Consider the following 27,347-nt stretch of genomic DNA (forward strand, 5'->3'; position numbering starts at 1 on the left):
GCCTTACGGATGCAGCGTGTGGTGTAAATGTCCGTGATGGTGGGAAGAGAGACCCCGATGGTCTTCTCAGCTGACCTCACTATACGCTGCAGAGTCTTGCGATCGGAGACGGTGCAATTTCCGAACCAGGCAGTGGTGCAGCTGCTCAGGATGCTCTCAATACAACCCCTGTAGAATGTGATGAGGATGGGGAGTGGGAGATGGACTTTCCTCAGCCTTCACAGAAAGTGGAGACACTGCTGGGCTTTCTTTGCTATGGAGCTGGTGTTGAGGGACCAGGTGAGATTCTCTGCTGGATGAACACGAAGAAATTTTTTTTGTTCACATTCAGAGCCAGGCTGCTGGCTCTGCACCAGTCCGTTAGCTGCTGCACCTCCTCTCTGTAAGCTGACTCGTCGTTCTTGCTGTGTGTTGCAGCACAGTCGTGGGTCAGCAGAGTGAACAGAAGTGGTCTGTGCACACAGCCGTAGGGGGACTCCGTGCTCAGTGTGATGGTGTTGGAGATGGAGGATTAATCCAATTCTGTAACTGGAGGCAGGTTCAAGACACGGTTTTTTTTTTGTTGAGTTGGGTGAGAGTGGTGGAGACGAGGGATATCTGAGTTCAAGCCTACATTTTCCTTTTTATATTCACAGAGCCAGAGTTTACAATCTCCGACCTCCTGGCACAGGGGGAGGAATATCGACTGTACCAACTGACAAAGTTCTACAGGGACAGACTCAAACAAGCAATTGAAGAAAAGGTTGAGAGACTGGGTTGGATGTTGACAAAGGAGGGACACTTCAGTAGAGAAGAAAATGAGGTGAGTGCAGTTCGTGTATTGTCACTGATCTGCTGGTATCAGAGGGAATAGTGATCAACATTAATCTCCTGCAAGTTTTAGGAGATCAACTTGGGAATGGAGACTTTGATCTCTGACTTGTCTCTCGCAGATCTGGTTTCAGTTTTTAAGGTGGGGAGCACTGGGAACTGCAGGTTTAGCATCACCTTTTCCTGTATCACCTGCTGTATTTATCAGTGTGAAGTAAGAGCAGTGGCTGCATATCTGGACTTCCAAAAGGCATCCGGTCTGAAACTAATTTCAAATCTTGGCTGAACCGTCGGGTAGCTTCACCTCATCTCATTAATCCAGGATGAGTATTAAACTGTCAATTGGGCCAACCGGCTTCACTGCGGTACCTGAGGGAGGGAAACCAGCTAACCACAGCTTGTCTTGGCTCCGTGAGTTCCCAAACAATGTGTGGCTGACTTGTCATAGTCACAGCAAAGCACAGTACAGAAACAGGCCTGGTGACTAGCTGACATCTCATGATCCCAAAAAATCAACAGGTTGTCCTGAAAGGGAAGAAGATCAATAGGATTTCCTGAAAGGGAAGGGGCAAACAAAAAAAAATCTGCTAACTTGCTGAATATCTGTCTAATGAGAGACAGGGACACACCATTTCAGGTCACTCTACTTGGAGCTCAAAAACAATGATTGTCTTCTCCTAGATCTGACCTATTCAGTCATGAGTGATATTAGAAAATCAAGTGTGTTATACCCGTGAGTAACTCTGTTCTCGTTGGGATTCATGGCTCTGTCTGTAATGAATCACACAGGCATTATCCAAAGGCAAGAATCTGTAAATATGATGCTGATCTATAAATTCATCATCTGGAGACGTCTGCTTTACTGGTTAAATTTCTTTCACAACTGTACCTCCTCAGACCTGGTAGCAGTGAAACTGAGAGATTACTTTATAGTGCAGTGGGCCATCAGGGAATTATGCTGATTTGTTCCATAATTTCATAATTCCATTATTCCCTACTGATATCTGTTCTCGGAGATCAATCATACAAATCCGGGACACAGAACATAGAACATAGAACACAGTACAGTACAGGCCCTTTGGCCCACAATGTTGTGCTTCCCCTTAAACGCTGCCTCTCTTATTTCTCAGAACAATGTCCTAAGCCCATCCATATTCAGTTGTTTATATAATTCCATCATAGGTGTATGTTGCTTGAAGACTATTCAATATTTAATTCATAATTCCTCAGTTAATCAGGAAACCCATGCCTGCATTCAGGAAGTCATTACCATTTTACGGTATGAGTGCCAGGCAGTAACCATCTCCATTATAAGATAGCCGCACTGACATTTCTTGATCTTCTTTTGCCTTTACACATCATGAGACCATAAGGCATCAGAGCACAATTGGCCATTAGGCCCATCTATTCTGCTCCGCCATTACATCATGGGTGATGTACTATCCCTCTCAACCCCATTCTCCTGCCTTCTCCCAGTGAACTTTGCTGACCAGACTAGTCAAGGAGGTACCAGCCTCTGATTTAAATATACTCAATGACCTGGTCTCCACAGCTGTCAGTTCCAATGGATTCTGCAGTTTCACTACTCCTCGGCTAAATAAATATCCTCATTTCTGTTCTAAATGGACGTCCCTCTAATCTGCGGCTGTTCCGTCTGGTTCTAGACTCCCCCACTTAGAAACATCATCTCCACGTCCTCTCAATGCCTTTCGATATTCCACAGGTTGCAATTAGATTCCCACTCATCCTTCCACACTCCGGCCAGTACAGGTTCATCGGGATCCACTCCCATCAATATCTGGCTTAATATCACTGGTTCTGTTAGTTTAGATTCCTCCCTGGATTTTTCACAATGCCATCACATATTTTCTCTGATCAGGAGATCAAAATATGCGAGTGTGGTCTGGCCAGTGCTTGTTCTTATATTCTGATCCTCTCGAAGTGAATGCCGGCTTTGTGTTTGCCTTTCCTAACACCGACTCAAACTGCACGGAATCCTGCACCAGGTCTCCAGAGACTCTTTACAAATCCAATTTCTGAATTTTCTCCCAGATTCAAAAATAGTCTACGTCTTCATTATTTCTGTTAAAGTATTTGGCCATGTACCTCACTATACTACATGCCAGATGCCACTGATGTGTCCATTTTTTCATCGGTCTATGTGGGACACCTGGTCAAAGGTCTTCGGGAAGTCCAAGTAAACAACTTGCACTGACTCTCTGTTGTCGACCCAGCATGCTGTTCTCTGAAAAAATTCCAACAGTTCTGTCAGGCAGGATTCCCTTCCATGGATGTTGGCCTTTTTCTTATCATGTGCGTCCAAATACCCCGAAACCTTTTCCTCAATTATCGACTGCTGACATCTTCCCAAACGCTGATCAGACTAACTGGCCTATAGTTTAAAATGATCAGTCCTCCGGAACCATTCCAAAATCTAGTGATTCTTGAGCTATCGTTACTAATGTCTCCATAATCTCTTCATCCTCCTCTTTCAGAAGCAATCGGGTGAGTTCATCTGGACTCATCTATCTTCAGAACTTTCAGCTTTCTGAGCGCCTTCTCAATAATTGCAAACAAACTCGCTTCTGCCACCGGACATTCTCAAATATCTGGCACGTTCTAGTGTTTTTACAGTGAGGACTGACGCAAAATGCTGACCAATACCTTCCGGCATTTCCTTGTCCCCTGACAGTACCTCTCCACTGTCATTTTCCAGTGGTCCAATATCCACACTCCTCTCTTTCAATCCTCATACATCAGACGGACGTTTTGGTAAGCTATTTTACATTATTCTCTAGCCTGCCTTCCTATTTCATATTTTCTCTATTTACGGTTTTTGAATTGCCTTCTGTTGATTTGAAAAAATATCCCAGTCCTCCAGCTTTCTGCTATATTTTGTAATACTCTGTGCCCTCTCCTTTGGTTTTGTGCTGTTTTGACTACCTCGTCAGCCACGGTTGATCATCCTCCCTTTAGAATAATTCTTCATCATTGTGATTGTTTGTCCTCCGAGAAACTTCAGCCATTCCTGCTCTGCCATTGTCCCAGTTAGTGTCATTTTCGAATTTATTATTGCCCAGCTCCTCTCTCATGACGAGGTAATTCATTTATTCTACTATAGCACTGATACCTCTAACTTTACTTTTTCCCTTTCAACCTGCTGGCTGAGTTCTGCTATTTTATGATCACTGCCTCTTAAGGGTTTATTTAGCTGAAGCTCCCTAATCAAATCTGGTGCAATACACAACACAGACTCCAGATCCGTCTTTCCTATATTGGGCTCAACCATAGGCTTCTTTCAAAAGCCATCTCATAGGCATTCTATAAATTCCCTCACTTGAGCTTCATCACCGTCCTGATTTTCCAATGCTATCTGGATATTGAATCTCCCTGTGACAATTTTAGCATTGACCTTCTTGCATGCCTCTTCTCTCCCCCTTTGTAATTTGTGGCCCACATCCTGGCTCCTGTCAACATGCCTGTATATAATTTCCATCAGGGTCATTTTACCTACGCAGTTTCTTAACATCCACGTCGTCTAATCCGATATCACCTCTTTCTCAGGACTTTTCATTTTTAATGACAGCAGCTTCGACCCAACACTTACACCTACCTGTGTATCCTATCGATTCAATATTTATCCTTGGACAAGCACCCAATGATAAACTTTTGTCAGCCACGATTCAGTGATGCCCGCCATCCATTTGATTTTGCTCTCTCTCTCTCCTCTCTTCCGTTCTTGTTGTCACATCTTGTTGATGTAATGCTGCACATTGACAGATCAAGGAAAGTAATCACATTGCATCTACTGCAGGGTGTCAGTAAATCCTTATGCTTAGACAATATTGATTTAGAATTTCCTTCAGTTACTGTTTCTCTGTTTATGACTGAACCCAGAGAGGATGAGGAGCAGACCAGTGACTGCATCTGTTCTGAAGCTACTGGTGCCATGAACAGATACTTTCCTGCACATTCTCCATGTCTGTCTGTCTGCTCCACAATAAGTCCATTGTTCCCTTTTCTAGAAAGTCACTGAGCTGACAGAGAAGGGAAACCGGGCAGAGAGTTCCAGACTCTTCCTCAGTTTGGTGAATGGCAAAGGCTCCCGGGCCCGGAGGGCGATGTGGGAATCCTTTCTGATGTGGAGGACTGAGTTACCGAAGTTGGACAGAATACTGAGGGAAATACAGGAACTCGGTATGTTAAAACCACGCTCTGAACACAAAGGCACATTGAGATAAACATTTTAGTTATTTTAATTATTTTAGCTATGTTTCCATGGATTTATTTTCATGTTTAAACAGGTCCTGATCCACAGGAATACATGAACATTGGCCAAGGTTTATCTGAATTACCCACTCAGCTGATAGGTGAGTGATCAAATGCACAGTTCAAACAACATCTCAAATGTTGGTCTGTGACTTGGCAAAACCTGGGAATCAAAATTCGCCATTAATTATTCTCTGATCTCTGGATTCAAGTAACAATTCAAAGAATCTCTCTTTGCAGCCTGAATATTCTACAATATATTTTTCTATTAATCCAGCTGTTGGTTCTGATGAAGCCTTCACTGCAGGTCCTCACGCTCTGGGAATCCCAACACACCCCAGGCAGGCTCCTGATACACTGTATGACCCAGTCCAGGTGACTTTTCTATCTTCAGACCTTTCATCTTCCAAGCCCATTTTCCTTTGTAATAGCTCTACATGCAATTCTGTTCGCTGATTTTCTTTACCTTTTGGAATTCTGCCAGTGACGCGCACAGCGTTTGTCTGGCATTTCCTTTTCACCCGTTACTGCAACTACAAGAGCAGTTTCCAGTGGTCCGATATCGACCCTCTCCCTTTTTTTCACTCTTTATATTTCCGGGAAAGAAAAAAAAAGAACTTTGGTATCCTTTCTTATATTATTGACCCACAGTATCACGTGACCCTCTATTTTTCTTTCATCCATGTGCCTGTCCAAGAGGTTCTTAAATACACTTAATATTTTAGCCTCCACCACCATCCCTGGCAAGTTGTTCCAGGCACCCACAGCCCTCTGTAAAAAATTTACCCCTGATGTCTCCGCTAAACTTCCCTCCCTTAACTTTGTACATATGCCCTCTAGTGTTTGCTATTGGTGCCCTGGGAAACAGGTTCCAGCAATCCACCCTATCTATGCCTCTCATAATTTTTTAGACCTCGATCAAGTGCCCTCTCATCCTTCTACGCTCCAAAGAGAAAAGTCCCAGCTCTGCTAACCTTGCTTCACATGACTTGTTCTCCAAACCAGGCAACATCCTGGTAAAACTCCTCTGCACCCTCTCCATAGCTTCCACATCCTTCCTATAATGAGGTGACCGGAATTGAACACAATACTCTAAGTGCGGTCTCACCAGAGATTTGTAGATTTGCAAATTGGCCTCTCTACTCTTGAACTCAATCCCCCTATTAATGAACCCTAGCATCCCATGGGAGTTCTTAACCATCCTATCAACCTGTGCAGCGACCTTAAGGGATGTAAGGATTTGAACTCCAAGGTCCCTCTGTTCATCCACACTCTTAAATAAACAACGGTTAAACTTGTAGTCAACATTCTGGTTTGTCCTTACAAAATGCATCACCTCACACTTATCCGGATTGAATCCCATCTGCCACTTTTCTGCCCAAATCTGCACCCTGTCTATATCCTCTTGTAACCTTCGACAACCTACAGCTCCATCCACAACTCCTCCAACCTTCATGTCATCCACAAATTCACTCACCCATTCTTCCACCTCTACATCCAGGTCATTTATAAAAATCACAAATAGCAGGGGTCCCAGGACAGATCACTGCGGCACTCCACTAGTCACCGACCTCCAGGCAGAATACTTTCCTTCCACAACTACCCTCTGCTTTCTTCCTGTAAGCCAATTATTTATCCAAACAGCCAAGTTTCCACTTATCCCGTGCCTCAGGATTTTCTGGATGAGTCTGTCATGAGGGACCTTGTCAAATGCCTTGCTAAAATCCATGTAGACCACATCTACAACCGTACCTCTGTCAATTGCTTTTTGTTACCGCTTTAAAAAACCCAATTAGCCTCGTGAGGCACGACCTACCCTTCACAAAGCCATGTTGACACAGACAGTAAATTCCAGGCACACACAAGTCTGCTAAAAAACTACCCACAATTGCTGTAAATTTACCCCATCTCACCTTAACCAAATGCCCTCTGGTATTAGACACCAGTCTTACGTAAAAATAAACAAACAAAATACAGGCTGATGACCCGAACTCTTACCCCTCAAAGTTGTACACCTCTGTCAGATCTCTATTCTACCACCAGAATAAACAAACCAAGTTTATCAAACTTCTACTTGTAGCACATGTCACCGAATCCAGGCGACATCCTGATGAACCTGTTCTGCACCCTCTCCAATCCTTCCAAGAGCTGGACAATCAGAAGTGAACACACTACTCCAGATGCTCCCTAAAACCATAACACCTCGCAGCAGAATTTTGCCATTCAGCTCAGTGAATTTGCTCTTCAATTACTCTCTACCCCATTATCCCAGTAAACGTTGACACTCTTCCTAATCAGGAACAGGTCGACCTGCATTTTAAATATATCCAATCAAGTGACTTCCTCAGCCGTCTATGACAATAATTGCACAAATTCACCACCCACCAGCCAAGACATTTCTCCAATTTTGTGTCCCCGGCAGCCAGGACAATTCCCCACAGTTCTCAAGCATGTTAATATTCTGTATGAGCCTCCCATATGGGACTTTGTCAAACACTATACCAATATACAAGTAGACAATATCCACATGTAACTTCATCAATCTCCTTTGTCACCTCCTGGAGGAACTCAATCAAGCTGGCAAGACACAAACCCGAACCAAAGCCTTGCTACTGAACCCAAAACCACCTCATTCATCCTCTCGGTCATACTCCCATGGGGGAGAACATATAAAAGGCTGAAGGGATGTACCACCAGTCTCAACGACAGCTTTATTCTGCATTTATAAGACTACTAAATGGTCACCTACTATTATTATTGGCTCTTAATAATAATAAGACAATTTTATATCTAAAATTATAGCATCTTACGTCTTGTAACTAATAACAACTCAGATAACAACTTAGGTAACCACAATATACTCACAGGAGAGCAGACAGAATGCTGTTCGGGTTTGAACAACAGATAACAGATTATCTATTCTATTTCAAACCCTGTGGAAAGCAGAAAACTTTCACTGTTATATTATCAATCAAAAAAAAATCAGATTCTGTTCCTCGTGTGTTTTGAGAAGTTCCAAATATATATAAAATTCATACAATGCTTGTGAAATTTCTACAACTGATGAAGCATTCGCATAAAATAATCGTCCTATTAACAACCACAGAGGAACAACGACCACTATCCAAATAAATGGAGGGATTTTCCACGGCGACTCACTAAGCCCACTATGGTTTTGTCCAGCTTTAAGCCCACTCATAATTTACTGAAACAGACAAAAATCAGAAAAAAATACGAATTATACCTTGACACAGCTATACATTGATGATTTGAAATTATTTGCTCTTGCATCAGTAAAGCTGAAACAAACAATTCAAATAATGGAACTAATTTCCAAATATAAAAACATGAACTTTAGACAAGGAAAGTACAGAACATGATTAAACATAAAGAAAGGTGCAATAGAGCCGGTAGAATATCAAACAGAGCATCGGGATGCAATGCAACAGAATATGAAACGTATATTTAGGATATCAATAAGCAAAGAAAATAGATCATCGTGTGATAAAGGAAAACCTTCCAACAAAATTTACTTCAAGGCTGAAGAAAATCTGAATTTACTGCAAGGCTGAACAAACTTTGAATTTACATCAAGGATCAAGAAAATCTGCCAAACAGAGCTGAACAGTAAAAATATAACGAAGGTAGTAAACGCTCACTGTGCCCATATTGACGTATAATTTTGGTAAAATACCCTGGTCTGAAACAGATCTGGAAAACATACAAAACAATAAGAACTTAAATAGCAATTTCTGGAAAACACCATGTGCACTGGAGTGCACTCAGATTGATATGAACGAGGACAGTCTGAGGATGATGAATAACAGATCTGAAAAAATGAGACAACAGCCAGATAAAAATTTTCAGGATCAGGGTTAATATCATGGACACATGTAGTGAAAATTGTTTTTCTGTTCCAGCAGCACGATTACGGTAAAGTGTGTGCAGTGAGTCTGTATTTATGTATACAATTGTGGAAATGGAATTGTATCAGCGTGAATTAGTCAGCCTGACTGCCTGGTGGAAGAAGCTGTCGCGGAGTCTGTTGGTCCTGGCTTTTACGCTGCGGTACCGTTTCCCAGATGGTAGCAGCTGGAACAATTTGTGCTTGGTGACACTTAGGTCCAGAATGATCCTTCGGGCGCTTTTTACCCCGTCACTGAAATGACCTTAGTAGTAGCAAGATCACACCTACAGATGCACTGGGCTGTCCGCACCACTCTCTGCAGAGACCTGCGATTGAGAGAAGTACAGTTCCCATACAATGCAGTGATGCAGCCAGTCAGGATGCACAAAATTGTGCCCTTATAGAAAATCGTTAGCATTTAGGGGCCCATCCCAAACGTCCTCAACAACCTTAACGATTTATGGTTGTGACAGAGACTCCCGGATGGTTTGTTGCCTCCAGGGTGCCATGGTCAGGGATATCTCTGATCGCCTGCACAGCATTCTGAGGTGGGAGGCTGATCAGCCAGATGTCGTGGTACACATCGGTACCAACGACATAGGTAGAAATAGTCAGGATGTCCTGAAGAGTGAGGACAGAGAGCTTGGTAGGAAGTTGAAAAACAGGACGTAGAGGGTAGTAATCTCCGGATTGCTGCCTGTGCCACGTGCCAGTGAGGGTAAGAGTGCGATGCTCTGGCAGATGAACACGTGGCTGAGAAACTGGTGTAGGGGGCAGGGTTTCAGATTTCTAGATCATCGGGACCTCTTCAGGGGCAGGTGGGACCTGTACAAGAGAGACGGGTTACACATGAACTACAAGGACACCAATATACTTGCAGGGAGGTTTGCTAGTTTTATTGGGGAGGGTTTAAACTAGATGGGAACCAGCGTGCCAGAGTAGATAGTGGAACGGGGGTAAAAATAAATGATGTTGTTAGTTCATGCAAAGTCACAAATAGCAAGGTTGTGTGTTCTGGTAATAATCTTCTGAGGTGTGTATATTTCAAAGCGTGGAGTATTGTGGGAAAGGCAGACGAGCTGAGGGCCTGGATTGACACATGGAGTTATGACATCATAGCCATTACTGAAACTTGGCTACAGGAGGGGCAGGACTGGCAGCTCAGTGTTCCAGGGTTCCTATGTTTCAGACGTGATAGAGACAGAAGGATGAAGGGTGGGTGGTGGCTTTGCTTGTCAGGGAAAATATTACAGCAGTGCTTCAGCAGGACAGATTAGATGGCTTGTCCACTGAGGCCATATGGGTGGAGCTGAGAAACAGGAAGGCATGACCACATTAATAGGGTTGTATTATGGGCTACCCAATAGTCAGAGAGAATTGGAGGAGCAAAGAGATAGCTGAGAGATAACAGACAACAGCAGGAGACAGAAATTTATGATTGTAGAGGATTTTAATTTTCCACACATTGATTGGGACTCCCATACTGTTAAATGTCTAGATGGGTTTGAGTTTATAAAATGTGTTCAGGAAAGTTTGCTAAATCAATATATAGATGTACCAACTAGGGAGGATACAATATTAGATCTCCTATCAGGAATGAGTTAGGGCAGGTGACGGAAGTCTGTGTAGGGGAACACTTTCGTTCCAGTGATCATAACGTCATTAGTTTCAACTTGATCGTGGATAAAGATAGATCTGGTCCTCGGGTTGATGTTCTAAACCTGAAAAGGGCCAAATTTGAAGAAATGAGAAGGGATCTAAAATTCGTAGATTGGGACAGGTTGTTCTCTGGCAAGGATGTGATTGGTAAGTGGGAGACCTTCAAAGGAGAAATTTTGAGAGTGCAGAGTTTGTATGTTCCTGTCAGAGTTAAAGGCAAAATGAATAAAAATAAGGAGCCTTGGCTATCAAAGGATATTGGAACTCTGATAAAGAAGAAGAGAGAGATGTATAACATGTATAGGCAACAGCGAGGAAATAAGAAGCTTGAAGAGTATAAAAAGAGTAAGAAAATACTTAAGAAAGAAATCAGGAGGGCTAAAAGAAGACATGAGGTTGCTTTGGCAGTCAGGGTGAAGGATAATCCGAAGAGCTTCTGCAGGTATGTTTAAAGCAAAAGGATAGTAAGGGATAAAATTGATCCTCTTGAAGATCAGAGTTGTCGGCTATGTATGGAACCAGAAGAAATGGGAGAGATATTAAATGGTTATTTTGCATCTGTATTTATGAGAGAAACTGGAATGGAGTCTATGGAAACAAGACAAACAAGTAGGGAGATCATGGAACTTATACAGATTAAAGAGGAGGAGGTGCTTGCTATCTTGAGGCAAATCAGAGTAGATAAATCCCCGGGACCTGACAGGGTATTCCCTCGGACCTTGAAGGAGATTAATGTTGAAATGGCAGTGGCCCTGGCACAAATATTATGTCGATATCCATGGATCTGGTGCCAGAGGATTGGAGAATATCTCATGTAGTTCCGTTGTTTAAAAAAGGCTCAAAAAGTAAGTCGTGAAATTATAGGTTGGTAAGTTTGACATCGGTAGTAGGTAAATTATTAGATGGAGATAGGACCTCCAGGTATTTGGATAGACAGGGACTTATTAGAAAATGTCAATAGGGCTTTGTGCATGGTAGGTCATGTTTAACCAATCTATTAGAGTTTATCGAGGAGGTTACCCGGAAAGTGGATGAAGGAAAGGTAGTAGATGTTGTCTACATGGACTTCAGTAAAGCCTTTGATAAGGTCCCGCATTGGAGGTTAGTTAGGAAGATTCAGTCGCTAGGTATACATGGAGAGGTAGTAAATTGGATTAGACATTGGCTCTGTGGAAGAAGCCAGAGTGGTAGTGGAGGATTGCTACTCTGAGTGGAGGCCTGTGACTAGTGATGTGCCACGGGGATCAGTGCTGGGTCCATTGTTATTTGTCATCTATCTCAATGATCTGGATGAGAATGTGGCAAATTGGATCAGCAAATTCACTGATGATGCAAAGATTGGAGGTGTAGTGGACAGTGAGGAAAGTTTTCAAAGCTTGCAGAGGGATTTGGACCAGTTGGAGGAATGGGCTGAAAAACGGCAGATGGAGTTTAATGCGGACAAGTGTGAGGTATTGCACTTTGGAAGGTCAAACCAAGTTAGAACATACAAGGTAAATGTTAGGACACGAGGAGGGCAGTAGAACAGAGGGATCTGGGAGTATAGATACATAATTCCCTAAAAGTGCCGTCATTAGTAGATAGGGTTGTAAAGAGAGCTTTTGGTAAATTGGCCTTTATAAATCAAAGTACTGAGTATAAGAGTTGGAATGTAATGGTGAGATTGTATAAGACATTGGTGAGACCGAATTTGGAGTATTGTATGCAGTTTTGGTCACCTAATTACAGGAAGGATATTAATAAGGTTGAAAGAGTGCAGAGCAGGTTTACAAAGATGTTGCCGGGACTTGAGAAACAGAGTTACAGGGAAAGTTTGAATAGATTAGGACTTTATTCCCTGGCATGTAGGAGAATGAGAGGTGATTTGATAGAGGTGTATAAAATTATGATGGGTATAGATAGAGGGAATACAAGCAGGCTTTTTCAACTGAGGCTAGGGGAGAAAAAAAACCGAGAGGTCATGGGTTAAGGGTGAAGGGGGAAAACATTGGGGAAGGTCCTTCTTCACGCAGAAAGTGGTGGGAGTGTGGAACGAGCTGCCAGAGGAAGTTGTGGATGCGGGCTGACTTCTGACATTTAAGAAAAACTCGGACAGGTATATGGATGAGAGGTGTATTGAGGCATATGGGCCAGGTGCAGGTCAGTGGGACTAAGCAGGAAAATGGTTTGGCACAGCCAAGAAGGGCCGAAAGGCCTGTTTCTGTGCTGTAATGTTCTATGGTTCTATGGTTCTATCTGAGGTGAAAGAGGTGCTATTGTGCCTTTTTTCACAACACAATTGATGTGGACAGTCTACGTGAGATCCTCAGTGATGTGAACGCCGAGGAACTTGAAGCTGTTCACTCTCTCAACCCCAGATCCATTGATGTCAATAGGGGTTAGCCCGTCTCCATTCCTCTTGTCTTTGCGACATTGCATCCAGCTCCTTTGTTTTTGCGACATTGAGGGAGAAGTTGTTTTCTTGTCAACACTGTGTCAGGGTGGTGAATTGTTCTGTGTAGGCTGCCTCGTTATTATTTGAGATTTGGCCAATAAATATAGTATCCTCAGCAAATTTAATTAGCAGATTGGAGCTGTGGGTAGCGACACAGTCATGCGCATACAGAGAGTAAAGGAGGGAGCTTAGGACACAGCCCTGAGGGGCTCCTGTGTTGAGGGTCAGAGGGGCAGAGGTGAGGGAGCCCACTCTTACCACTTGCTGGTGATCTGACAGGAAGTCCAGGACCCAGCTGCACAAGGCAGGGTGAAGGCCAAAGTCTCTGAGCTTCTTGTCAAGCCTGGAGGGAATGGTGGTATTGAATGCTGAACTGTAGTCTAATAACATCATTCTCACAAAAGCATCCCTCTTCTCCAGATGTTTAAGGAGGTGTGCAGAGCAGTGGCTATTGTGTTGATTGGTTGTGTCGCTAGGTGAATTGTAGGGGGTCCAGTGTGGGTGGTAACAAGCTGCAGATGCAGTCCTTGACCAGTCTCTCAAAGCAGTTGCTTATTACTGAGGTGAGTGCGACAGGACGCCAGACGTTCAGACATGTTGCCTTAGTTGTTTTAGGTACAGGAACAATGGTGGATGATTTGAAGCAGGAGGGAACTCTACACTAGGAGAGGGTGAGATTTAAAATATCCGTAAATACACCTGCCAGTTGTGCCGCGCACATCCTGAGTACCCGCCCTGGGACGCCGTCCGGTCCCGCAGGCTTGCGACTGTCCACTCGTTGGAAACACCTGCAAACTTCAGCCTCAGAGATGACCAATGTGCAAGTCACTTTGTCTGCTCTCCTCGGGGTCTCAGTGTTGGCGATATCGAACCGAGCGTAAAGAGACTTAGATCCTCTGGGAGACAGGCAGCGATGTTGGCAGCACCACTGCACTTAGCTCTGAAGTCTGCATTGGGGTGCAGAGCTTGCCATAAGCTGTGTCTGTTGTTGGTGGAGAGCTGTGCCTGAATACGATCTCTGTATTGTCTTTTCGCTGCCTGGATGACTTTGCACAGATCGGAGCTGAATTTCTTGAGATCCTGCTGATCACCAGCAATGTAAGCAGTCAATCACACGGCAAGTGCTGTTCACACGGAACTGTTGATACAAATATTGTGGTTTGGGAAGTCCTGACCGATTCCTGAAGGAAATCATCTCCCCTCTGTGACAATAACACACAACTGGGGGATGTTGTTATTACACAGCTGTGATAATAACAGCCGGGAACTCCCTTGGCAGCCGGAAAGGTTTACACAGCAGCACCAGGTACTCCAGATCCGGGGAACAAAAGGGTTTGAGGGCATGGACATTCCGGGGTTCCACCAAGCATTAATGATCATGAAACATACCTTAAATCCTGTTCTCTTCCCAAATAGGTGTGTGTGTGTGTGTCTGTGTCTGTGAGGGGAGATGGTGGTACTGGATGACGACACGATTGTTGGTGATGGTAGGGGCCAATTCTGGATCTGTGGACTCGGGAGCAGTTGGGACAGAGGGACAGCTGGGATGCAGGCGCTTGGGTAGTTGGATCCTTCTTGCATCCCCTCTTCTTTTCAGCAGTCACTCTTCCATGTTCCTCAAAATTCCTGGCTTTTCCGTGGATCAGCGGCTGCTACTCATTGACCTCCATATTTACCTGAGGGAGCTTCTGCTTAATTTGGTCCTTGTACCTCCTGCGCGGGGCACCATGATCTCTCTTGCCCTGAGAGAGTTCTCCGTAGAGTACTGCTTTCGGTAACCTGGAGTTATCCATGCGAGACATGTGGCCTGTCAGAGGGTGGATTGGTGAAACACTATCGATGGGTTAAATGTCCATTCAGAAACTGGATGGCAGAGGAGAAGTTGCTCCTGAATCGTTAGGTGTGCACCTTACTCCGTTCCTCGTGAACCAGATGGTGATGCAGCCAGTTACAATGCTCTGCAAGTTACATCTGTAGAAATATTCAAGTGATGTTGGAAACTCCTGATGAAATGTAGCCACTGTTGTGCCTTCTCTGTGGTTGCATCGATATATTGGGTCCAGGTTAGATACTCGGAGATATTGACAGCCAGGAATTTGGAATTGCTCACTCTTTCCACATCAGATCCCTCTGTGAGGACTGGTGTGTCGTGTTCCCTCATCTTGCCTTTTCTGAAATCCACAGTTAGCTCTATTGACACACTGTCATAACGCAAGCAGGATTCAGCACTCCATACACGCATATGCATCTCCGATAAGCGGTACAAATCACTGACCGTGAATGAAAGCGTAAGCCATAAAAATGAAGAAACTGTCATAATAGTAGAAAACGTTAACCGATGGAAGAGTCTGACTCCTCACGGAGGACATCCACACGATCTGAGCCGATTAGATGTCGACAAGGAAGCGTCGAGCCCCTGGCTCAGAGTTGGAGACTTCTTCCCAGAAACAGAAGGGATCATTGTAACAATACAGGACAAGGTTGTTGACACATGTAGTTATCAATAATACAGAATAAATGACCAATAGGTCCAAGACGATATATGCTGAAAATTATAAGAGAAACTACAAACAATCCGACTTCACATGATCCTGCAGTAGTTCAACTGAATCTCATCACTTGCACAAGCACAATAAAATGGCGGACAACATTCACAAAAACATACCTTAAACTACAACTGATGAAAAACACTATAATTTACTAAACGTCCAAGCCTCTTCCACTTTTGGAGTTAGTGTCCTTCATATCATACTGCGTCCGATCATTATTTCAGATAGGATAATACATGATCTGCGTCCGGATGTAATTTTACAGGATAAACAAGCAAAAGCAACTTTTTAAATATATGTAGACATTCTAAACACACATAAATTACAGAAATGAATTAGTAAAATGGGTTATCGATCCACAACTTCACTGTGATTCCCCCCCCCCAGACGCTGCCCGACTTGAATATTTCCCGCGTATACTGCTCCTGTTCTGTTGCAAGAGCAGTGGACACCTCTGACTCCCCAGTGTGCAGATTGGCCAAAATGCAGTGTCCTGCTCTCCATAGTTCCACACCAGATCAACATTAACATTGTCAGTTAATGATGCAAACAATGCCTTAAATATAGTGAAATGTTGTTGTAAATGGAGGTGCAGTCAGGATTGCAATAGGATATTCAAGATTTATAAACTTTATTGTCATTCCAACCGCAGTGCAATTATAACATAACAAACGCAACACTAAATAATAAACCCGACAATAAATAATAAAACACAACAGCCACATGTCGCTTTAAATCAAGTTATAAGTGTCCGGTGCAAGTTATAAGTGTCCAAAGCAGAGTCAGATAGAGCAGCTATTTAGCAGTCTGACTGCCTGTGGGAGGAAGCTGTTTAGTAGCCTTGTGGTTTTAGTTTTGATGCTCCTGCAACGTTTACCTGATGGCAGAAGAACAAAGAGTTCATGGAGAGGGTGTGAGGGGTCTTTGATGATGTACCATGTCTTCTGGAGGCATCGACGTTGAAAGAGGTCTTGGAAGAAGGTAGGGATACCCCAATAACCTTCTCCGATCCCCTAGCCACCCCCTGCAAGGCTTTCTGTCGGCAGCACTGCAGCTGGAGTACCAGGTTGTGATGCAAAAGGTCAGCACACTCTCAACCACGCCTCTGTAGAATGTAGTTAAGATGTTAGTGGGAAGTGATGCTTGTTTAAGCATCCTCAGAAAGTGCAATCAGGGGAATGTTCACCTTCACAAATAACCAGAACCAGAACATAAGGATTGGACATTTTCAGGGACATCCATTGCTGTCAGTTCCGTGTCTGTGAACAGAATTTTACTTTCTGTCCTAATATCCATGGAAGCATTGAATTTATTCATGTAATCTCAAACACTGAATGCTGAAATACCGTTATAAAGTTCTTTGTCAGATGAGCCGTTTAACGTTTTGAATATGTTCTCTGTTCCCCTGGAAGATGTTCAACAGAAACACAAGGAGACTCTGCGGACACGAACTGAAACACTGAGAGTGAACACGATCCTGATGACGGAGAAGGTGAAGGTTTTCCAGCTGGCTGACCGATACGCTGAGCTCACGGTCATTTCTACTGTTCGAGATCGGACACTGGTGGAACATGAGCTGCTGGCAAGAGGCAGAGACCATGAGCATTATAGAGAGAAACAACTCCGCAGTCAGCTGGAAAAAATCCATACTGATCAGTTATTCCACAGCAGCTTTTTCCGGAGTAAATCCAAATCTGGGAGTTCAGCAGCAGTGGCCGGAGTCCCGGGGATCGGGAAAACAACGATGGTACAAAAGATTGTTTATGACTGGGCCATGGGGAAAATATACCAACAGTTCCAGTTTGTCTTCAGTTTCAAATTCAGAGATTTAAACACCATTAATTGTAGAATAAACCTGAGGGAACTGATTCTGGATCAGTATCCTTACTTTGGGAATATCCTGAGAGAAGTCTGGAAGAACCCAAAGGGATTACTGTTTATATTCGATGGTTTAGATGAATTCAAACACAAAATCGATTTTGCGGACAGTCGGAGAGATACAGATCCCAAGCACCAGTGCCCAGATCCCGAGTGGTGGTGTGAAGTGTCGGACATTGTGTACAGTTTAATCCAGGGCAAGCTGCTCCCAGGGTGTTCAGTGCTGGTGACCACCCGCCCCACTGCGTTACATTTATTGGAAAAGGCGGAAATAGCTGTCTGGGCTGAAATCTTGGGATTTGTTGATGAGGAACGGAGGGAATATTTCATGAGGTATTTTGAAGATCAGACGGTGGCGGAAGCTGTTTTCAAACACGTGAAGGAGAACGAGATCCTGTACACCATGAGCTACAACCCCTCCTACTGCTGGATCCTCGCTCTGGCACTGGGCCCCTTCTTCACAGGAAGAGTCAGGGACCCACAGCGAGTTCCCAAGACCATCACCCAACTGTACTCCTACTATATTTATAACATCCTGAAAAACCACGGCCGTGAGATTGAGAGACCCCGTGATGTGTTACTCAGGGTTGGTCAGATGGCCTTCAGTGGAGTGTCCGAGAAGAAGATTGTGTTTACAGATGGAGATTTGGTCAGCTACAGTCTGCAGCCTTCCCAGTTCCTGTCCGGGTTCCTGATGGAGCTTTTGGAGAGAGAGGATTCTGCCCAGAGAGTGGTGTACACATTCCCACACCTCACCATCCAAGAGTTTGTAGCTGCAGTCGCACAATTCCTGAATCCAGATCCCAGGGATTTCCTGAAATTCCTCACTGATTCCCAGAACACGACAGATGGGCGATTTGAGGTATTTCTCCGTTTTGTTGCTGGTCTCTCCTCCCCAATGACAGCTCGGAGCCTGGAGGAGTTTCTGGGTCCGTTTCCTAATGAAACAACCTGCCGGGTGATTGACTGGGTGAAGAAGGAGGTTAAACGCCAGAGTGGAAACATGGAGAGTAAAGCAGGTAAAAGGAGCCTCCTGAACACATTGCACTACCTGTTTGAGTCTCAGAATCGTGGACTGGCTCAGGAAACACTGGGATCTGTGGAAACACTTTCATTCAGTGGAATGACACTGACCCCGATTGACTGCGCGGTCCTGTCTCATGTCATCGGACTCTGTGATACAATAAAAGACCTCAACCTGGGGAACTGCCACATTCAGTGTGAGGGAATCCAGCGGCTGGGACCCGGGCTGCGCAAGTGCCAGGAGTTGAGGTAACTTGATTTATCTCTCACTCGGAACTGTGAAACTGTTCTATTGCGTCATTTCAATGTAAAGAGATTTGTGTTAAACTGTGATAAATCAGATTGTGAAGAGTTGTGACAAATGCCCAGGGGATCGGTCAGTAATTCCCCAAGGACGAGAGGGTTCTGTGGTTCCTTGCGAAGGGATGTTGGAGACTTCATCAGATCAGTGAACAACGGCCATTGGTCTAATGGTAGTAAATCACAGGAATGGCCGTGTTTCCTGCTGCCTGTGACACGTCCATTGACAATGTTCCTTCTCACTGTTACTGACACCCAGGCCGACACTGACTGCAGGAGGTGGGTCAGAGATTCACATCCCCTTCCCGGTGAGGGACAAGAGACCGTCTGCAGACTGTCCCAGTGAGAAGGAAAGAAATACCATTGCGAGATTGTCCTCCACTTGCCCTTGATAGAGTGTGACTTTGCTCACTACCAGATACAGAGAGAGAGAGAGACCTTATCTCCTCTGGGTCTCTGTTCAGACCCAACACACACGTACAAACATTTTCTGCATCCTCTCGTCTTGTAGGATTATCGTTTACCCTTGGAATCTTCCTGTGGGACCTCTCATCCCAATCCCCCTTCGATTCTTAGGGATCTCGTCCCCATCCCCATTCCTCCTGTGGGCTCTCTATTACCCTTTCCTCATCCTCCAGTGAAATGTCTTTTCCCCAACCCCCTTCTTGCGGGACCGTTCTTCCCTATTCCCTTTCCTCCTGTGGGTTCTGTCTTCCCCATTCCCTTCCCTCCAGTGGTATCCCTTCCCATCTCCACTTCCTCCTGTCAGATCTCTTTTCCCCATCCCCCATCCTCCTATGGGATCTCTCTTCGCAAACCCCCTTCCTCCTGTGGGATCTCACTTCCCCATCCCCCTCCCTCCTGTTGGATCTCTCCTCCCCATTCCCCTTCCTCTTTTGGATCTCTCTTCCCCATCCCCCTTCATGTGGGATCTCTCTTCCCCATTCCCTTCCATTCAGTGGTATCCCTTCCCATTCCCTTTTCATCCTATGGGATCTCTCTACCACATCCCCCTTCCTCATGTGGGATCTCACTTCACCATCCCCCTCCCTCCTGTTGGATCTCTCCACCCCATTCCCCTTCCTCCAGTCGGATCTCTCTACCCCATCCCCCTTCCTCCTGTGGGATCTCTCTTCCCTATCCCCCTTCTTCCTGTGGGAACTGACCTCCCCATATTCTTTCATAGAATCGCAAAATCATAGAACACTACAGCATCGAAAACAAGCCATTCGGCCCTTCTGCTCTGTGCCAAAACTTTATTCCGCTAGTCCCATTGATCTGCACCCAGTCCACAACCCTCCAGACCTTTCCTATCCATGCATCTATCAGATTTATTCTTAAAACTTAAGAGTGTGTCCGCATTTTCCACATCAGATTGCAGCTCGTTCCACACACTCACAAATCTCTGAGTGAGGACGTTCCCCTTAAACCTTTCCCCTTTCACCCTGAAGCAAAGTCCTTTTGTAATTTATCTCTCCTAATCTGTGTGGAAAGAGCCCATTCATATCTACCCTGTCTATACCCCTCGTAATTCTGTAAACTTCTATCGAATCTCCCCTCATTCTTCTGCGCTCCAAGGAATAAAGTCCTAACATGTTCAATCCTTCCTTGTAACTCAACTCCTGAAGAGCCGGCAACATCCTCGCAGATCTTTTCTGCACACTTTCAGTCTTACCGATATCCGTCCTATAGTTAGGTGATCAGAACCACACACTATATTCCAAATTTGGCCTCACCAATGTTTTATACAACCTCACGATAATATTCCACCTCCTAAACTCAACTTTGATTTATAAATGCCAGGATACCAAAAGCCTTCTTTACAACCCTGTCTCCCAGTGACGCCACTTTCAGGGAATTATGTATCTGAACTCCCAGATCCCTTTCTTCCTGCGCACTCCTCAGTGCCCTACCCTTTACTGTCTATGTCCTACCTTGATTTGTCCTTACAAAATGGAACACCTCACACTTGTCTGCATTCATTTCCATCTGCCATTTTCTAGCCCATTTTGCCAGTTGGTCCAGATCCCTCTGCATGCTTTGAAAGCCTTCCTCGCTGTCCACAACACCTAAAAACTTAATGTCATCAGCAAACATGCTGATCCAATCTATCACACTATTATCTAGATCATTGATATAGACAACAAACAACAATGGTCCCAGCACAGATCCCTGAGACACACCACTAGTCACAGGCCTCCAGTCTCAGAAGCAATCATCCACTACCACTCTCTGTCTTCTCACACACAGCCAATTTCGAATCCAATCTACGAACTCTCCATGGATACCTACTGTCTGAACCTTCTGAACTAACCTCTCATGTGGGACCTTGTCAAAAGCGTTACTAAAGTTCATGAAGACAACATCCACAGCCTTTCCTTCATGTGCATTCTTGGTAACCTCCTCGAAAAACTCTACAGGATTCATTAAACACGATCTGCCATGAACAAAGCCACGCTGACTATCTTTAGTCAGCCCTTGGTTGTCCAAATCCTTGTATATCCGATCTCTCAGAACACCTTCCAATAATTTACCTAATACCGATGTCAGGCTCACTGGCCTGTAATTACCTGGTGTACTTTTGGAGCCATTTTCAAACAACGGAACAACATGAGCTACCTTCCAATCCTCCGGCACCGGACTTGTGGCAAAATACATTTTAAATATTTCTGCCAGGACCCCTGCAACTTCTACACTAGTCTCTCTCAAGGTCAAAGAAAATATCATGTCAGGCCTGGGGGATTTATTAACCTTTATTTGCTGTAAGGCAGTAAGCACCTACTCCTCTTTAATCTCTACATGTTCCATAAAACAATGAATAGTACAGCACATTCCAGGCGCTTCGGCCCACAATGTTGTGCCGACCCTCAAACTCTGCCTGCGATATAAACCCCCACTTTAAATTACTCCATATGCCTGTCTAGTTGTCTCTTAATCTTCACTAGTGTATCTGCCTCCACAATTGAATCAGGCAGTGCATTCCACGCACCAACCACTCTCTGAGTGAAAAACCTTCCTCTAATATTCCCCTTGAACTTACCTCCCCTTACCTTAAAGCCATGTCCTCTTGTACTGAGCAGTGGTGCCCTGGGGAAGAGGCACTGGCTGTCTACTCTGTCTATTCCTCTTATCTTGTACACCTCTATCATGTCTCCTCTCATCCTCCTTCTCTCCAAAGAGTAAAGCTCTAGCTCCCTTAATCTCTGATCATAATCCATACTCTCTAAACCAGGCAGCATCCTGGGAAATTTCCTCTGTACCCTTTCCATTGCTTCCACATCCTTCCTATAGCGAGGTGACCAGAACTGGACACAGTACTCCAAGTGTGGCCTAACTAGAGTTTTATAGAGCTGCATCATTACATCGCGTCTCTTAAACTCTATCCCTTGACTTATGAAAGCTAACACCCCATAAGCTTTCTTAACTACCCTATCTACCTGTGAGGGAACTTTCAGGGCTCTGTGGAAATGTATCCCCTGATCCCTCTGCTCCTCCACACTACCAACTAAATTGCCATTTACTTTGTACTCTGCTTTGGAGTTTGTCCTTCCAAAGTGTACCACCTCACACTTCTCCGGTTTGAACTCCATCTGCCACTTATCAGCCCACTTGTGCACCGTATCAATTTCTCTCTGCAATCTTCGACAATCCTCTACACTATCTACAACACCACCAACCTTTGTGTCATCTGCAAACTTGCCAACCCACCCTTCTACCCCCACATCCAGGTCGTTAATAAAAATCACAAAAAGTAGAGCTCGCAGAACAAATCCTTACGGGATACCACTAGCCACAACCCTCCAATCTGAATGTTCTAACTCCACCATGACCATCTGCCTTCTGCAGGCAAGCCAATTCTTAATCCAACTTGCCAATCTTCCCTGGATCCAATGCCTTCTGACTTTCTGAATAAGCCTACCGTGTGGAACCTTGTCAAATCCTTACTAAAATCCTTGAAGATCACATCCACTGCACGAACCTCATCTATATGCCTGGTCACCTCCTCAAAGAACTCTATCTGGCTTGTTAGGCACGATCTGCCCTTCACAAAGCCATGCTGACTGTCCCTGATCAGACCATGATTCTCTAAATGCCCATAGATCCTATCTCTAAGAATCTTTTCCAACAGCTTTCACACCACAGATGTATGGCTCACTGATCTATAATTAACTGGACCATCCCTACTATCTTTTTTGAACCAGGGAACAGCATTCTCCTCCCTCCTATCCTCCCGTACTATTCCCGTGGACAACAAGAACATAAAGATCCTAGCCAGAGGTTCAGCAATCTCTTCCCTTGCTTCGTGGAGCAGCCTGGGGAATATTCCGAAAGGTCCCGGGGACTTATTCGTCCTAACAACTCCAACACCTCCTCTCCCTTAATATCAACATGCTCCAGAACATCAACCTCACTCATATTGTCCTCACCGTCATCAAGTTCCCTCTCAGTGGTGAATACCGAAGAGAAGTATTCATTGAGGTCCTCGCTCACTTCCACAGCCTCCAGGCACATCTTCCCACTTTTATCTCTAATCGGTCCTACCATCACTCCTGTCATCCTTTTGTTCTTCACATAATTGAAGAAAGCCTCGGGGTTTTCCTTTACCCTACTCACTGAGGCCTTCTCATGCCCCATTCTTGCTCTTCTCAGCCCCTTCTAAAGCTCCTTTCTTTGACTATTGGATCGTATATAATAATACCTATTACTGTGGTCACATCTTTCCCGTTCCTCAGCTCCACCCATACGGCCTCTGTAGACGAGCCCTCCGGGCTGTCCCGTCTACGCACAGCTGTGAGATTCCCCTGACTAGTAATGCCACTCCTCCCCCTTTCATCCCTCCCCCTCTATCACGTCTGAAACAACGTAACCTCGGAACATGAAGCTGCCAGTCCTGCCCCTCCAGCAAACAAAGTCTTACTAATAGCAATAATGTCGAAATCATCATGTGCCAATCCACGCCCTAAACTCATCTGCCTTACACACAATACTTCTTCCATTGAAATAGATGCACCTGAGAACATTTCTATCACGTACAAGCCATTGATATCTGTCTATACAGGCAGTCCTCGCATGACCATTATCCCCCTCCACATCACTATCTGCTGTAATACTCTGCGCCCTCCCCCTGCAACCTTGTTTAAAACCCACGGAGGAGAAGTTGCTAACATAACGGCAAGAAAGTTAGTCCCCCCCCCCAGTTCAGGTGCAAACTGCCCAATTCGAACTGGTCCCACCTCCCCTGGAAGAAAGCCCAATTGTCCAGAAACATGAACCCGTCCCTCATGCACCATCCCCTCAGCCACGTATTGAGCTGCATTATTTCTAGCCTCACTAGCACGTGGCACGGGTAGCAATCCACCTGTGGGATCTCACTTTCCCATACCCCATTCATTCTCTGGGCTCTCTGTTCCCACTCCCCCTTCCTCCTATGGGATCTCTATTCCCAATCCCCCTTCCTCCTGTGGGATCGCCATCCCCCTTCCTCCTGTGGGATCTCTCTCCCCCATCCCCCTTCCTCCTGTGGGATCTCTCTCCCCCATCCCCCTTCCTCCTGTGGGATCTCTCTTCCCCATCCCCCTTCCTCCTATGGGATCTCTATTCCCAATTCCCCTTCCTCCTGTGGGATCTCTCGCCACCATCCCCCTTCCTCCTGTGGGATCTCTCTCCACCATCCCCTTCCTCCTGTGGGATCTCTCTTCCCAATCCCTCTTCCTCCTGTGTGATCTCTCTCCCCTATCCCCCTTCTTCCTGTGGGATCTCTCTTCCCATTCCTCCTGTGGGATCTCTCTCCCACATCCCGCTTCCTCCTGTGGGATCTCTCTGACCCATCCCCCTTCCTCCTGTGGGATCTCTCTCCCCATTCCTGCTGTGGGATCTCTCTCCCCCATCCCGCTTCCTCCTGTGGGTTCTCTCTGACCCATCCCCCTTCCTCCTGTGGGATCTCTCCACCCCATCCCCCTTCCTCCTGTGGGATCTCTCTCCCCATCCCCCTCCTCTACTGGGATCTTTCTTCCACATCCGCTTCCTTCTGTGTCTTTCCATCCTTTACCTTAGGTGATGTCTCTTCCTCCATCTCCCATCGACATTTCCTGATTCTCAAATCTTCCTCACTGTTTGACTTTCTCCCCTTCACACACTTTTCTAACCATTAGGGAATGAGAGAGAATATGTGGAATTTACAGGGTCAGACGAAATTACTGACATTCGGTGAATTCATTGGAGCTGGGCAGTGAGGGACATTGACAGTGATGGGAACTACGATCAGTGAATTAATAAAGGGTTTAATGTTTCCTGAAATATCCGGGTGAGAGAAATGCCCTCAGACGCACGGTGTTAATCACTATGTTCATCAATTTGTCCGTTTGTGTTTAGACTGAACAATAATAAACTGGGAGATTCAGGAGTGAAACTGGTGTCTGCGGCTCTGAGGAACCCGGAGTGTAAAATACAGAGACTGGGGTAAGTACCAGACTGTGGGAGATTGTGTTTACAGTCACTGGGTGTCTGACACTGAACATTAATGTGATCAGTAATTGTGTTACTGGTAAACACTGGGGATTTGTACTGTCTCCTGTCTCTCTGTTTCCTTCACCCTTATTCTCTTTGATCTCCAGGCTGAGGGATGTCGGTCTCACAGATTCTGGTGCCGAGGATCTCGTCTCCGCTCTCAGTACAAACCCATCCCTGACGGATCTGGACCTGAGTTTTAATAAACTGGGTGATTCACGAGTGAACCTGGTGTCTGCGGTTCTGAGGGACCCGGAGTGTAAAATACAGAAACTGGGGTAAGTACCAGACTGTGGGAGATTGTGTTTACAGTCACTGGGTGTCTGACACTGAACATTAATGTGATCAGTAATTGTGTTACTGATAAACACTGGGGATTTGTACCGTCTCCTGTTTCTCTGTGTCCTTCACCCTCACTCTCTCTCATCTCCAGGCTGAGGGATGTCGGTCTCACAGATTCTGGTGCCGAGGATCTTGTCTCTGCTCTCAGTACAAACCCATCACTGACCGAGCTGAACCTGAGTGATAATAAACTGGGGGATTCAGGAGTGAAACTGGTGTCTGCGGCTCTGAGGAACCCGGAGTGTAAAATACAGAGACTGGGGTAAGTACCAGACTGTGGGAGATTGTGTTTACAGTCACTGGGTGTCTGACACTGAACATTAATGTGATCAGTAATTGTGTTAATGATAAACACTGGGGATTTGTACCGTCTCCTGTCTCTCTGTGTCCTTCACCCTCACTCTCTCTCATCTCCAGGCTGCTCCGTGTCGGTCTCACAGATTCTGGTGCCGAGGATCTCTCCTCCGCTCTCAGTACAAAACCATCACTAATGGAGCTGAGCCTGACATCAAACTCCCTGACAGACCGATCTATCCCCGCTCTCCGCCGCCTCATACTGACCCTCCCGAGACTGGAGTGGATCGAGTGAGTGTTTGTGTTAATGTTCAATGTGATAAAATATCAGCGGATCCGCTGGTTCTCTGGTGATATTTGTCTGTGAGTATTGTTGAAACATTAACCCCGGTCCACTGTTACTGACACTTGTGTGATCTGTTTATTTCATCTTTATTCTCCCATCTGTTTCAGGCTGCGGGAGAATCGGTTCAGCGAGACGGGGGGTAAGGAACTGAGATCTCTACAGGAACCCAGACCGGGACTGAGAGTGACCGTGTGAACATCTCCCCCACCATCCCCCCCCCCGCGGCTTGGGGACATTTGGCCGACTCCCCGCCCTCCCCTTTAACTACCCGCCTTAACTTTAACGGCCGCGCGCCGGGGCTGATTCCCAACGGTTTTAACGGAACCGGCGGGGCAGCTTCCGCCGGAAGTGCGTGTACGAGACTCCCCACGTGGCACCCCGGGGAATTACCCAGACAGGAAGAGCCCGGGGTCCGGGGCTCAGTCTGGGACACCGGTGTCCCGGGGTGGGGGGGGGGGGTATGATCCCGGGAGAGAATCCTTTTGCCCCCTTTGCTGAGGACGGTGCATTCGGCAGCCTGGCCGATATAATGATGTTAAATGGACAAATCCCTCGGCAGTGACCCTGGATCTGCAGCGATCCCGGACACGGCCCTGAAGTGTGATTTTATAATCATCGGTTCCCCGATGCAGAGTGACGGTGAGAAACAGGACTGATTATTCAACCGGTCACTCCTTATCGCCGGTCAGTTAATTGTGTGTGACTGTGAGCAGATCATTTATTCCCGCACGTTAGCAGCTCACACATTGTTTCATTGATATATCTCATAAAAAATCAATAAACCACTGAATCTTCCTGTCTTGTGTCGGACTCGAGTTTTATTTGAGGTTTCTGTTGCCCTCCAGACCCTGTGCACTGCCACAGTGGGTCGGAGCTCCTCACACTGACACAGTAGCGTCTCAGCTCCAGGCTGAGGGAGGTCGGACAAGCAGAGTCTACGAGCCCAGGATCTCATCTCCACCAAAGCCCATTCCCTGGGCTCCGCTATCTTTAAGAGCTCCATCTAACTCTTTCCTGAAAGCATTCAGA

At 45.5% G+C, this 27,347-nt stretch overlaps 1 protein-coding gene across 6 annotated transcripts in view; it reads left to right on the top strand.

The window, feature by feature from the left end:
• The window catches only part of LOC132390290 (NACHT, LRR and PYD domains-containing protein 3-like), a 45,928-nt gene extending 18,812 nt beyond the window's left edge, over positions 1–27,116 (top strand). For all 6 annotated transcript variants that reach the window (XM_059962904.1, XM_059962903.1, XM_059962909.1 and 3 more), the window contains 9 exons: positions 636–802; positions 4,836–5,007; positions 5,115–5,180; positions 17,041–18,778; positions 25,202–25,288; positions 25,444–25,614; positions 25,770–25,940; positions 26,096–26,263; positions 26,426–27,116. In XM_059962904.1, coding sequence (XP_059818887.1) covers positions 636–802; positions 4,836–5,007; positions 5,115–5,180; positions 17,041–18,778; positions 25,202–25,288; positions 25,444–25,614; positions 25,770–25,940; positions 26,096–26,263; positions 26,426–26,513 — 2,828 coding nt within the window. In that variant the 3' untranslated portion in view covers positions 26,514–27,116. The remainder of the gene's footprint in view (positions 1–635; positions 803–4,835; positions 5,008–5,114; positions 5,181–17,040; positions 18,779–25,201; positions 25,289–25,443; positions 25,615–25,769; positions 25,941–26,095; positions 26,264–26,425) is intronic.
• Positions 27,117–27,347: the final 231 nt, after the last annotated feature.

Source organism: Hypanus sabinus, unplaced genomic scaffold (assembly GCF_030144855.1).
Source record: "Hypanus sabinus isolate sHypSab1 unplaced genomic scaffold, sHypSab1.hap1 scaffold_833, whole genome shotgun sequence".
Classification (NCBI taxonomy): Eukaryota; Metazoa; Chordata; class Chondrichthyes; order Myliobatiformes; family Dasyatidae; genus Hypanus; species Hypanus sabinus.